Source organism: Mustela erminea, chromosome 16 (assembly GCF_009829155.1).
Source record: "Mustela erminea isolate mMusErm1 chromosome 16, mMusErm1.Pri, whole genome shotgun sequence".
Taxonomy (NCBI): Eukaryota; Metazoa; Chordata; class Mammalia; order Carnivora; family Mustelidae; genus Mustela; species Mustela erminea.
Window position 1 is genome coordinate 84570216 of NC_045629.1, and position 12306 is coordinate 84582521.

The following is a 12306-nucleotide window of genomic DNA, read 5'->3' on the forward strand; positions in this document are numbered from 1 at the left end:
CACCGGGATTCAGACCCCCTGGGACTCCGTCTGCTGTCCCTGCTCCGGGCAAAACAGGCAGATGAGCTCTGGTCATGGCCTCAGGACCAGGGGCTGGGTGCAACCATGCTCAGCCCTGCTACCCCTGCCCCTGGAGGCTTTTCAGGAAACAATCTGGGAAGCTGGGCTCTGGCAGGCGTGAGAGGCACTGTGCGGCCTTGGAGGGAGAGGCCAGCTGCTAAGGCTCACCACCGTGCCTGCCTTTGGAACGCCACCCTTCACAAACAGGCACACCACTCCCGCCCGACGATGGGCCACAGGGGCACAGCCAACGGCAGGGGACAGGAGAGCATGGAGCCCCGGCCTCAGTGGTGCCAGGCGTGAGCGGAGCCCCGAGGGCCCGGCAGAACGACGGGTGGCTGGCCGGACCAGCGGCAGGGGCCGAGGCTGTCCCGGAGCAGACCTCCGCGGGGTGGGCCTCCGCCTCGCTGCTGCTCAGTCAGCTTTCTCTGCCCTGAGACATGCGGCCGCAGGCCAGTGTCTTCTCCGAGGCCCTGCTGCTCCGCCCCTGGCCGAGCACTGAGCCTGAGGCAGCGGCCCCGACCAGACCCCCACGCACACCCGACCCCAGAACAAAAAAGCAAGACAGGACCCACTGGAAGGTTGGAATTGCTTTTATTGGGGTGGGCAGTGCAAGCTCACCCGTGGTCAGGTTAGTTCTCTGCCCTCACGGAGGCGGCCAGAACCCCGCTGCTTCACGCGCTGCCGCCTGGGTTAGTGGGACATGCAAAGCTTCGTCAGAGGGTTGAGGCGGGGCGGGGAGCGGGGTGGAAGCCACCAAGGTGGCCCTGGGCCGGGCAGCAGTCTCCCCGGAGACAGGCAGGAAGCCCCCGGGGCGGGGCCACAGGGGGGCAGAGCCCACAGGAGCCCCATCATACCCAGGCTGGCCCTGGGCTGGCGCGCCCGAGAGCTGGGCCGTGGGGAGTCTCCCCGGAGGGTCTCCCTCCCACCCCAGATCTGGGGCCCCGGGGCCGGGGTAGGGGAAGGACACTGAAGGCACTTACTGGGGGCTGAGGCCTGGGGTCTCGGGACAGTGTCAGTGGGGGTGGAGGGGGCAGGGTCCACAGCTTGCCAGGGGCCAGCTGGCTCTGCACACCGGACCCTGCTCTTCCCGTGGTAAAGGGGCTTCTCCGGGCAGGCTCGAAGAGACGGCCGACCCAGGACCGCCCGCCCGCCCCGGCAGGGCCCGCTGAGCACGGAGGTCAGTCCCGGAAACAGGAGAGAAAGCTGGTGGTGAGGGCTCTGCCGGTGACGGGGGCCGCCCCCCGCCTCCCCGAGCCGCTAGGACCGGTGTCTGGTGTCAGCGAGCCCGGCGAGCAGGGCCGGCAGAACCGGGCCCCGACAACACCCTCCCTGGAGGCCCAGAAGGGCTGGGCTGGGGGCCTGGCTCGGGACCCTCCAAGGCACCTGGCTGGGGCGAGTGGCAGGCAGACAGGAGCAGGAGGCCTGCGGGATGAGGGGGTCCGAGGGGCCCAGCTGGCCCCTCCCCCAGACACAGGCTGTCTGGACAGGAAACAGATACTAACGTGTTAGTCTCGTTGGTTCTTTTTGGTTAAAGTTGAGGCACCGCTTGGGAGGAAGACACCTTCAGACACGCAAGACCCAGCACCTGGGCGGGGAACCTGGCCACATGCAGAGCGGGGGGCGGGGGGCGGGCAGCTGGTCAGGCTGCTGCAGACTCGGGGCCCCCCAGGGAGGGTGCGGGCCCGGAGGCGTAGCGGCGGCCATAGCCTGAGGAAGAGTAGGAGGATGAAGAGAAGGTCATGGAGAAGCCGGAGCCGGTGGCGTCGAAGCTGCCTCGGCGCGAGCCGGCCCGGGAGCCGGTGCGTGAGCCGGACCGCGAGCCGGCCGTGGAGCCCGAGCCACTGATGCTGTACGGGCTGTAGTAGCCCTTGCTGGACTGGGCGGCGGCCTCCAGCAGCCGCAGCCCCGTGCCCTCCTCCACCATGCTGCGGTCCAGTGCGTCCTTGTACGAGATCTTCAGCTTGGTCTTGGGGCAGGTGAGGTACTTGGAGTAGGCGCCAACGTCACGCAGCTTCTGGGCAGTGCGGGCGTCCACCATGCCGCGCTGCAGGGCCTCGTCTAGGGGCACGCGGCCCGGGGCGTCGGGCTCGATCAGGCCGCCGGTCAGGTACTGCACCTCCAGGAACCGCTGGCCCGCCTCGTAGTACAGCCAGCCCTTCTTCAGGGCCTGCGCGGCCGACATCTTGGTCTTGGTACGTGGGTCCTCGAAGCCGCAGAAGGCCTTCTGTGCCAGGTTGATGCGGTCCACCATGATCTTGTCCACCAGGCCCTTGTTGACGGCGTCCGTGACGGGGAAGCGCTCGCCGGTGCTGGGGTCGAGGATGCCGCCCGTGCAGGCCTGGGCCTCCAGCAGCCGCTGCCCCGTGATGTTGTCCACAAGGCCGCGGTGCATGGCCTCCGTGATGGACACCTTCTCCAGCGTCTCCGTGTCCAGGATGCCGGCCACGGGGCCCGTCTCCTCCGTGGGGTCCGACCAGGAGGTCACCTGGGTCCTGGAGGGGGCAGGGCTGATGGGGTAGGAGGACGATGACCCCACGGAGGAAGAGCGGGAGCGGAAGCCGCCAGCGTTGCCCGAGAGCATGTCCGCGAACTCCGTGATGGAGAGCGTGCCGGCACGGTACTGGTCCAGCGCCGAGCGGTCGATCAGGTTCCTGGCGATGGCCTCATCGATGTCATACTGGCGGCCGGAGCGGCGGTCGGTGAGCATGGACTTGACCGCGCCGTCCGAGGAGGAGATGGTGACCTCTTCCCACTCGCACTCCTGCTCGGACAACTCCAGGTACGTCTGGTGGTCGATGAGCCCCTTGCGGTAGGCCTCGTACACGGACATCTCCTTGCCCGTCTCCGGGTCCACGATGACCACGCGGCGCTTGCGCACGGAGGACTTGGAGGACGTCTTCCGCTCCCTCTTCTTCTCCTTCAGCGGCAGCAGGCGCAGCCCCGTGCCGGGGTCCTCCACGCAGCGCTCCATGAGCTGCAGGTACGTCAGGTTCTCCTCCGTGTTGGGGTCGAAGAAGCCCTTGGTGTCGTCACTCGGGTCCGTTAGGATCTCGTTCATCTCCTCGTCGAAGAGGCCGCGCTGGTAGGCCACGTCCACGGGCAGCCGGTGGCTCTCCTCGGGGTCGATGATGCCGCCCGTGGCGATCTGCGCCTCCAGCAGGCGGATGCCGTGGTCCTTCAGGATCAGACCCTTCTTCATGGCCTGGAAGAGAGAGATGAGCCTCCCCGAGTAGGGGTCCCTGTAGCCGGTGACCGCGCGCTCCGCCGACAGCAGCTTGTCCTTGAACTCGGGGCCCACAATGCCCATGCGCACGGCCTCCTCCACGGTCAGCTTGAGCCCCTTGATGGGGTCGATGACGTAGCCGGTGGCCGCCTGCGCCTCCAGGAGCTCGAAGGCCGTGCCGGGCCGGATGACGCCCTTCTTCATGGCCTGATACACCGACAGCCGCTCCTTGGTGGCGTCCACGAGGACGCCGGCGATGCAGCTGGTGCCCTCGAGGAATTTCTGCAGGTTCCTGCTGACCTCCTCCACGGATGCCAGCCCTTCCTGCAGCCGCAGCGCGGTCGCCTCGTCCATGACCTGCGAGCGCACCAGCTCCTCCACCGTGATCTGCTTGCGCAGGCCGCGGAAGGTCAGCTTGCGGGCGTCCGACAGGGGCAGGAGCAGCTGGCCGCTGGTCTCGTGGCGGCAACAGCGGCGCAGCAGCTGCGTGTAGCTGAGCCGCTCGTCCGTGGACGGGTCCAGGTAGCTGCGCACTTCACTGGGCTCCGACAGCTGCTCGTACGTGTCCCTGTTGAGGTAGCCCCGCTGGTAGGCCACCTCCAGGGGCAGATGGAAGCCCAGGCGCGGGTCCACGATGCCGCCCGTGGCCAGCTGGGCGTCCAACAGCCGCAGGGCCTCCTCTGCGGGGATCAGCTCCTTCTTCATGGCCTGGAAGAGCGAGATGGTCTGCTCCGTGTAGGGGTCACGGTAGCCGGTCACGGCCCGCTCCGCCGACAGCAGCCGGTCGTGCAGCTCGGGGCCCACCAGGCCCTTGCGCACGGCTTCATCTACGGTGAGCCGCTCGCCCTTCACGGGCTCCAGGAGGAAGCCCGTGGCCGCCTGCGCCTCCAGCAGGAGACGGGCCACCTCGGCACTCAGCAGCCCCTTCTTGAGCGCCTGGTAGATGGACAGCGTCTGCCTGGAGCCCGGCAGGTAGATGCCGGCCACGCAGCCCGTGCCGTACAGGTAGCGGGAGGCCGACTCCTCTTCCAGCACCTGGCGCAGGCTCTTGGCGCCAGCCCGGAGGAGCCCATAGGTCTCGTGGGAGATGATGCGGGCCTCGTGGAGGTCCTCGGCCGTGAGGCGGCGACGGACGTAGTCGTAGGAAGCCAGGTTCTGCTGGCGGATGATCTCCGTCTTCTCGATGATCTCGATGATGATGACGATCATCCGCTCCTTGGTCACGCGGCCAGCCTGGAAGTCCGCCAGCAGCCGTGTGCGCTGCTCCTCCGGGATCAGGTCCGACTGCATCACCTCCCACAGCGACATCGTGGAGCCGCCACGGCCGCCGCCACCGGGGATGTCGATCTGCGTCTCCTCGAACGCCCGGCGCGTCTCCTCCTCCGTGTACACCTGCGTGGTCTCCACCACCTCTGTCCCCTCGGCGCCACTGAGCGGCAGCAGGCGCAGCCCCGTCTCGGGGTCCTCCACGCAGCGCTCCAGCAGCTGCAGGTACGTCAGGTTCTCGTGCGTGTTGGGGTCGAAGAAGCCCTTGGTGTCGTCACTCGGGTCCGCCAGGACGCGGTTCATGTCCTCGTCGAAGTAGCCGCGCCGGTAGGCCACGTCCACGGGCAGCCGGTGGCTGTGCACGGGGTCGATGATGCCGCCCGTGGCGATCTGCGCCTCCAGCAGGCGGATGCCGTGGTCCCTGAGGACTAGGCCCTTCTTCATGGCCTGGAAGAGGGAGATGGTGTTGCCCGAGTAGGGATCCTTGTAGCCAGTGACGGCCTTTTCGGCCGACAGCAGCTTTTCGTGCAGCTCGGGGCCCACGACGCCAGCCTTCACAGCCTCGTGGACGTACAGGCGCTGGTTCCGCACAGGGTCCACCAGGAAGCCGGTGGCCGCCTGTGCCTCCAGCAGGAGAGTGGCCGTGCTGGGCCGGAGCAGACCTCGCCGCATGGCCTCGTAGATGGTCACCTTCTCCTTGGAGCTCTCCAGGTAGATGCCGGCCAGGCACCCGCTGCCCTGCAGCAGTGTCCGCACGGAGCTCAACTCTGACAGGTCCTTCACTGAGGTCCTGCCATCCTTGAGCTGCTCAAACTGGGTGCTGCTGAGGACCCCGGAGGCCACGAGCTCGCTGGCCGGCACCGGGGCACGCAGGCCGCTGAAGGACAGCTTCTCTCGCCGCACAGTCTCCACCTCCTCCACGATGGTGATGAGGATCTTGATGACTTTCTCCACGGTGACCGTGCCTGTCCGGAACTGGCGCACCAGTTCCTGTCTCTGCTCTGCCGTGAAGTACTCAGAGCTTAGCAGCTCCCACACAGTCACTGTCCTGCCCTTGAAGCTGCCCACAGGCACCTCCACAGGAGTCTTCTGGAAGGTCTCCTGGGCCTGCAGCTCGGAGCAGAGCCCCTCGCGCCGGGCCTGGGCGGCCTTCTCCGAGACCGGCAGCAGGCTCAGCCCCGTGAGCTGGTCGGGCCGGCACTGCTGCTGGAGCTGCCCATAGGTGACGGGCTCCTGCGAGGTAGGATCGCGGTAGGTTCTGGCTTCTTCCCCGGGTGCCGACAGGGTTCGGCGGGTCTCTTCATCCAGGTAGCCTCGGGCACAGGCCACGTCCACGGGCACGCGGTGGCTCTTGCTCGGGTCCACGATGCCGCCAGTGGCCAACTGGGCATCGAGCAGGCGCAGGCCCTGCTCCCGGGGGATGAGGCCCTTCTTTAGGGCCTGGAACAGGGAAACGCTCTTCCCCGAGTAGGGGTCCTTGTAGCCGGTGACGGCCTTCTCGGCGGACAGCAGCTTCTCGTGCAGCTCGGGCCCCACCAGGCCGGCACGCACCGCCTCGTCCACAGTGAGCCGGGCGCTCGTGGCAGGGTCAATGATGTGGCCGGTGCCAGCCTGGGCCTCCAGGAGAGCCACAGCCGCCTCTGGAGGCAGGAGGTCTTTCTTCAGGGCCTCATAGATGCTCACCTTCTGGCCCGCCTCCTCCAGCCACACCCCTGCGATGACGTTGGCACCTCGCAGGGCCCGCCGCACGGAGTCCACGTCCGCCACCTCCCGCACGGATCGCTCGCCCCGCTGTAGCTGGCGGAGGAGATCGCGGTCGATGACCCCGCTCTCCAGCAGCTCCACGGCGGGCACCAGGGCGCGCAGGCCCTCGAAGCAGAGCTGGCCCTTCTGCTCGTGCTCCTCCACCACCGTGATGACCATCTTGATGATTTTCTCCACCGTGACCTTGCCCGTGCGGAACTGCCGCAGGAGGTCCCGCCGCTGCTCTGCTGTGAAGTACTCGGAGTTGATGAGCTCCCAGATGGTCACCGTCCTGCCCTGGAACCTACCAAAAGGAGCAGACACGGTGGCCTTCTCAAACACGTCCCGGGCCTCGGAGTCTGTGTAGACCAGCTCGCCACCCCTTGCAGCCTGATCCGTGAGCGGCAGGAGGCGCAGCCCCGTGTCGGGGTCCTCCACACAGCGCTCCAGGAGCTGCAAGTACGTCAGGTTCTCGTGCGTGTTGGGGTCGAAGAAGCCCTTGGTGTCGTCGCTCGGGTCGGCCAGGACGCGGTTCATGTCCTCGTCGAAGTAGCCGCGCCGGTAGGCCACGTCCACGGGCAGCCGGTGGCTGTGCACGGGGTCGATGATGCCGCCCGTGGCGATCTGCGCCTCCAGCAGGCGGAGGCCGTGGTCGCGGACGATCAGGTCCTTCTGCATGGCCTGGAAGAGAGAGATCTGCTCCCCCGTGTAGGGGTCGGTGTAGCCGGTGACGGCGCGCTCCGCCGACAGCAGCTGGTGGTGCAGCTCGGGGCCTACCACGCCCTCCTTCACGGCCTCCTGGACAGTCAAGCGCCGGTTGCGCACCGGGTCCAGGAGGAAGCCTGAGGCGGCCTGGGCCTCGAGCAGGATGAGTGCCGTGCCTGGGCTCAGCAGCTGCCTCTGGAGGGCCGCGTAGACGCTCAGCTTCTCGTCCGTGGGCTTCAGCAGCAGCCCCGCCACGCCGCTGCGGCCCTGCAGGTAGCGGCGCACGTCCTCCCGCTGGGCGAGCTCGGCCACCGTCGTGCGGCCCTGGGCCAGCCGCTGTAGCTCCTCCGAGCTCAGGACTCCGACCTCCTGCAGCCGCTGGGCCGGCACCTTCCGCCGCAGGCCGTCAAACGCGAGCTCGGGCTCCGCCTCCGCAGCCGGGCCGTCGGGCGCGTCCCGGCCGTTGGGCAGGGCTTTGGCGGTCACGGCCTGCGCGGCGGCGATCTCCTCGGACTGCGCCTGCGCGGCGCGGTGCTCCTCCTCCAGGCGCTGCAGCCGCTCCCGCAGCCGCCGGTTCTCCTCCGCCAGCAGCTCCTCCTGCTGCCGCCGCTGCTCCTGCAGCCGCTGGAGCTCCTCCTGCTGCCGCCGCGCGCCCTCCTCGGCCTCGCGCTGCCGCTGCCGGGCCTCCTCCATGCTGGCCAACAGCTGCTGCTTCTCCTGCTCCATCTGCTGCCGCTGCCGCTGCTGCTCCTCACGCAGCTTCTGCGCCTTGGCCACCTCGTCCTGGAAGAGCCGCTCCAGCTTGGCCTTCTCCTCCTCGACGAAGCGCTCGCGCTGCAGCAGGCGGTCCTTCTCGGACAGGAAGCTCTCCTGCAGGGCCCGCGTCTCCTGCAGCAGCTGCTCCTGCTGCACCACCTGCATCTGGGAAGGAGGGGAGGGGACGGTCAGGGACGCCGCGGCCTGCCTGAGAGCAGCCCCCCTGCCCCGGGGCCCACCCACTTGCGCGTGGACGGCAGGTCGGTACCTCCTCGGACTTGTGCTGGAGCAACGCGGCCTCCTCCTTGAGCTTCTCCTTCTCGCGCTCCAGCTCGGCGATGGCGGCCCGGAGGCGCTCGGCGTCCTGGTCGCTCTGCTGCCGCTGGATCTCCAGCGTGTGCACTAGCGTCACCTTCTCCTGCGTGGCGAGCTCCGTGCGGTGCAGCTTCTCGCCGATCTCCTCCGCCTGCTTGCGGAAGCGCTGGGCATCCTCCTCGGCGCGGGCCTGGGCCCGGCTCATCTCGGCCACGCGCATCTTGAGGCGCTCGGCCTCGGCGCTCATCTCCAGCTGCCGCTGCCGCTCGGCCTCCAGGGTGCGCTGGAAGCCCTGCGTCTCCTGCACCAGCTGCTGCGCCATCTGCTCCTTGTCCTCCTGCAGCTGCCGGGCCTGCTCCTGGGCCAGCTCCTTCTGCTGCTGCAGCAGCTCCGCCTCCGCCTTGAGGCGCGTGGCCTCCTGCACCGCCTGCATCTTCTCCTTGAGCATCTTCTCGGCCAAGGCCCGCTGCTGCGCCAGGTCCTCCTCCGCGAGCTGCCGCAGCCGCGCCGCCTCCTGGGCTGCCACGCTCAGCCGCGCCGCCTCCTCCGCCACCTGCTTCATCTTCTCGGCCTCCTCCTGCAGGAAGCGCTGCGTGTTGTCCTTGTCGCGCAGAATGAGCGCACGGTTCTCCGCCTCGATGCGCGCCTTGAGCTTGCCCAGCTCCTCCATCTGCACGCGCACGGAGAAGAGCTCCTCCTCCACCTGGCTGCGCTGGCGGGCGGCCTCCGTCACCTCCGCCTTCAGCCGCTGCAGCTCCTCATCCAGGATGCTCTTCTGGTGGTCGGTCTCCTCCAGCTGCAGCCGCAGCGCCGTCAGCTCCTGCTCCACCTGCGCCTTCTGCCGTAGGGTCCGCTCCGCGAACTGCTTGTGCTTCTCCATCTCGGCGTCCGCCACCTGCTTCTGCTTCAGCGCCGCCTGCTCGGCCTGCGCCCGCCGCGCCGCCTCCTGCTCCGCGTCCTTGCGCAGCTTCTCCGCGTCCGCCTGTGCGCGCGCCCGGGCCTGCGCCTGCTCCTCCGCCGACTGCTTCAGCCGCTCCGCCTCCTCCACCTGCCGCCGCGACTGCGCCGCCTCCCGCTCCGCGCGCTCCCGCGCCTCCTCCGCCTCCTCGGCCGCCCGCCGCGCCGCCTCGGCCTCGGCGCGCAGCCGCTCCAGCTCGCTCTGCTCGTGCTGCAGCGTCTGCTGTAGCTCCTGCTCCTTCTGCTGCACCGCGAACGCGTGCGCCTTCTCCTCCGCCTGCAGCCGCTTCTGCGCCGCCTCCCGCGCCAGCTGCAGCTGCCGCGCCGACTCCTGCTCCGCGCGCTCGCGCAGCCGCCGCGCCTCCTCCACCTTGGCCTTGAGCCGCTCCACCTCCTCCAGCGCCGACTTGCGCTGTCGCGCCGCCTCCTCCTCGGCTGCCAGGCTCTTCTGCACGCGCTCCTCGGCCTCACGGCGCCGCTGCTCCTCCTCGGCCGCCAGCTGCCGCTGCCGCGCGGCCTCCAGCTCAGCCTGCTCCTTGCTGCGCAGCGTGTCCTCGGCATGGCTGCGGATGCGGCCCAGCTCCAACTCCAGCTCCGCCTTCCCGGCGGCCGCCTTCTCGAAGCTCGCCTTGAGGGCCAGGATCTCCTCCTCCACCTGCCGCCGCTGCCGCACCGTGTCCTCCACCAGCCCCTTCTGCCGCTCCAGCTCGCTCTCGGACGCCTTGCGCAGCTGCGCCAGCCGCTCCTCGATGTCCGCCTTGTGCTGGGCCGCCTGCTCCTCCAGCCGCCGCCGCTGGAAGGCCTCGTCCTCCGCCAGCCGTCGCAGACGCTCGTTCTCCGCCTCCTTCTCCTTGAGCGCGATCTCCGCTTCGGTCTTGAGCCGTGTGGCCTCGCTGATGGCGGCCAGCTTCTCGGCCAGCACCCGCTCCGCCTCGGCCCGCTGGCGAGCGGCGTCCTCCTCGGCCAGCTGCCGCTGCCGCTTGGTCTCCTCCGCCAGAGCGCGCAGGCGGGCGGCCTCCTCGGCCAGCTCGCGGAACCGGCCGGCCTCGGCCTCCAGCCTCTGTTTGGACTTCTCGCTGGTGGAGCGCGACTCCTCCTCGGCGCGCGCCTTGCTGGCCAGCAGCACCTCCATCTCGGCCCGCACCTTGGCCAGCTCGGCCTCCAGCTCCTGGCGCTTCTGCGTTGCCGCGCCCGCCTCGCGCTGCAGCCGCGCCAGCTCCTCTTCCAGCAGCTGCCGCTGCTGCTCCCCCTGCTCCGTCTCGGCGCGCAGCCGGATCAGCTCCTGCTCCGCCACCAGGCGCTGCTGGGCGGTGCCCTCCGCCAGCTGCCGCTGCTTCTCCAGCTCCTGCTCCGCCAGCTCCCGCTGCCGCACGGCCTGCTCCTCCGCCTTGCCGCGGCGCCGGGCCTCGCGCTCCGCCTCCTCCTTCTGCTTCTCTGCCTCAGCCTGCGCCAGGCTCTTCTGCTGCGCCACCTCCTCCGCCTGGAGCCGCAGCCGCAGCGCCTCGTTGGCCTTCAGCCGCCAGCGCTCCAGCTCCTGCTCCGCCTCCTCCCGGGCGCGCTCGGCCTCCGCCTGCTGCTGCGCGTGCCGCTCCGCCTCCTCCCGCAGCTGCGCCACGGCCACGTGCTCCTCCTGCAGCGTGCGCTCCAGCTGCGCCGTCTTCTCGGCGAAGGAGGCCCGCTTGCTCTGCAGCTCTGCCTCCGCACTGCGCTGCGCCGTCTCCAGGGCCACCTGCACCTGGCGCGCCCGCTCTGCCTCCGCCTGCCGCAGCCGCCGCTCTGCCTCCTCCGCCTGGAGCCGCAGCTCCTCCAGCGCCTGCACGGCCCGCTGTTTCTCCCGGGCCGCCTCGGCCTCCGCCTTCACGCGCAGGGCCAGCTCGGCCTCTGCCTGCCGCTTGCGCTGGCTCTCATCCTGCACCTGCCGCCGTAGGCGCTCCGCCTCCTCCTGCGCCTGGCGCTTCTGCGCCTCCGCTTCCTCCGCCCGCGCGCGCAGGGCCTGCAGCTCGCCCTCAGCCCCACCGCGCTGGCGCTCGGTGGTCTCCAGCTGTAGGCGCACCACGCGGATCTCTTCCTCGATGCGCAGCCGGCTGCGCTCGGCCGCCTCCACCTGCCGGGCCTTGGCCTGGATCTCCGCCTCCGAGGTCTCCCGTAAGTGCTGCAGCTCCTCCTGAATGCTCCGCTTCTGCTGCTGTGCGTCCACCGCGGCCTCCTCCCGCCGCGCCACCTCCTCCTGCATGCGCCGCTGCAGCTCCTGCGCTTCACGCTCCGCCTGCGCCTTGGCCTGGGCGTGGGCCTCGGCCAACTGCCGCTGCTTCTCCAGCGCGGCCTCCACCTCCGCCAGCCGCTCACGCTCCTCTGCCCGCTGCTGCTCCGCCAGCCTCTGCGGCCACAGCAGAGAGGAGAGAACCAGAGACAGTGGTGAGCACACAGCGGGCTGCCGGATGCAGCACAGGACGCAGCACCACCACAGTTCACTCCGACAGCGCGGGGTGGGGGGGCGGGGGTCGAGGAAGGACAGAGGTCACAGCCCGGCGGAAGGAGACAGCGTGCACCCGCCCAGGGCACTCAGGCCAGCGAGCGCAGCCTGGCCCCACCGTGCTCACCAGCCTGGGGAAGGAGGCCCAGGCGTCCTCCCCTCTTCCCGCAGACAGGCCACGGAGACAGACGGACAGGGAGAGAGAGAGAAAGAGAGCAAAGCAGGAAGTTCGCAGAGCCTGCGGGCTGCGCGCACCACATGGCCCTGCCCAAGACACGCTGAACACCAGCTGGCCTGGCTCTGGCCAGAGGACCCCTGTCCCTGACCCAGGCCCGCTCCTGCAGCCCGGTGGGCCGAGGAGGGGCAGGGCAGCTGTTGCGACAGAGCAGCCCCGAGGGGCTGCAGGCCTGCAGAGAGGAGGTGGGGTAGGCTAGACGGCGTACCCACCAGGCAGCAGGAGGAACAGGAGAGCGAGCCACTTGGGACCCTCCCTCCGCAGCCCCCAGGACGTCACACTCCCCAGCTCTTAGAGCAAGTGGCCGAGCACAGAGGCCACACAGAATCCCAAGGAGGAACACACATGCGCGCACACGCGCACACGCACACAGAGCCAGGAGAACACCTGGTGCGGACGCGTGCCAACAGAGGAGGGGGACCAGCCACCGTGGGGAGAGCAGTGCAGCGCCAGGCCAAGGTGGGGCAGGCCGTGCCGCAGGGGAGGGTGTTGACGGGAGGGGAGGGGGTTGGCAGGAGGGGAGGGGACAGAACTGAACTACGGGGTCTCACATGGGTTTCTAGGGAAGCA

At 69.6% G+C, this 12306-nt stretch overlaps 1 protein-coding gene across 31 annotated transcripts in view; it reads right to left on the reverse strand.

The window, feature by feature from the left end:
• Positions 1-639: 639 nt before the first annotated feature.
• PLEC (plectin) overlaps positions 640-12306 on the reverse strand; it is a 55372-nt gene continuing 43705 nt past the window's right edge. For 30 of the 31 annotated variants that reach the window (XM_032315849.1, XM_032315844.1, XM_032315842.1 and 27 more), the window contains 2 exons: positions 8025-11405; positions 640-7921 (listed from right to left, as the gene is read on the reverse strand). In XM_032315849.1, the coding sequence (XP_032171740.1) occupies positions 1703-7921; positions 8025-11405 (9600 nt within the window). In that variant the 3' untranslated portion in view covers positions 640-1702. The remainder of the gene's footprint in view (positions 7922-8024; positions 11406-12306) is intronic. The other variant, XM_032315866.1, reaches the window with a different exon arrangement.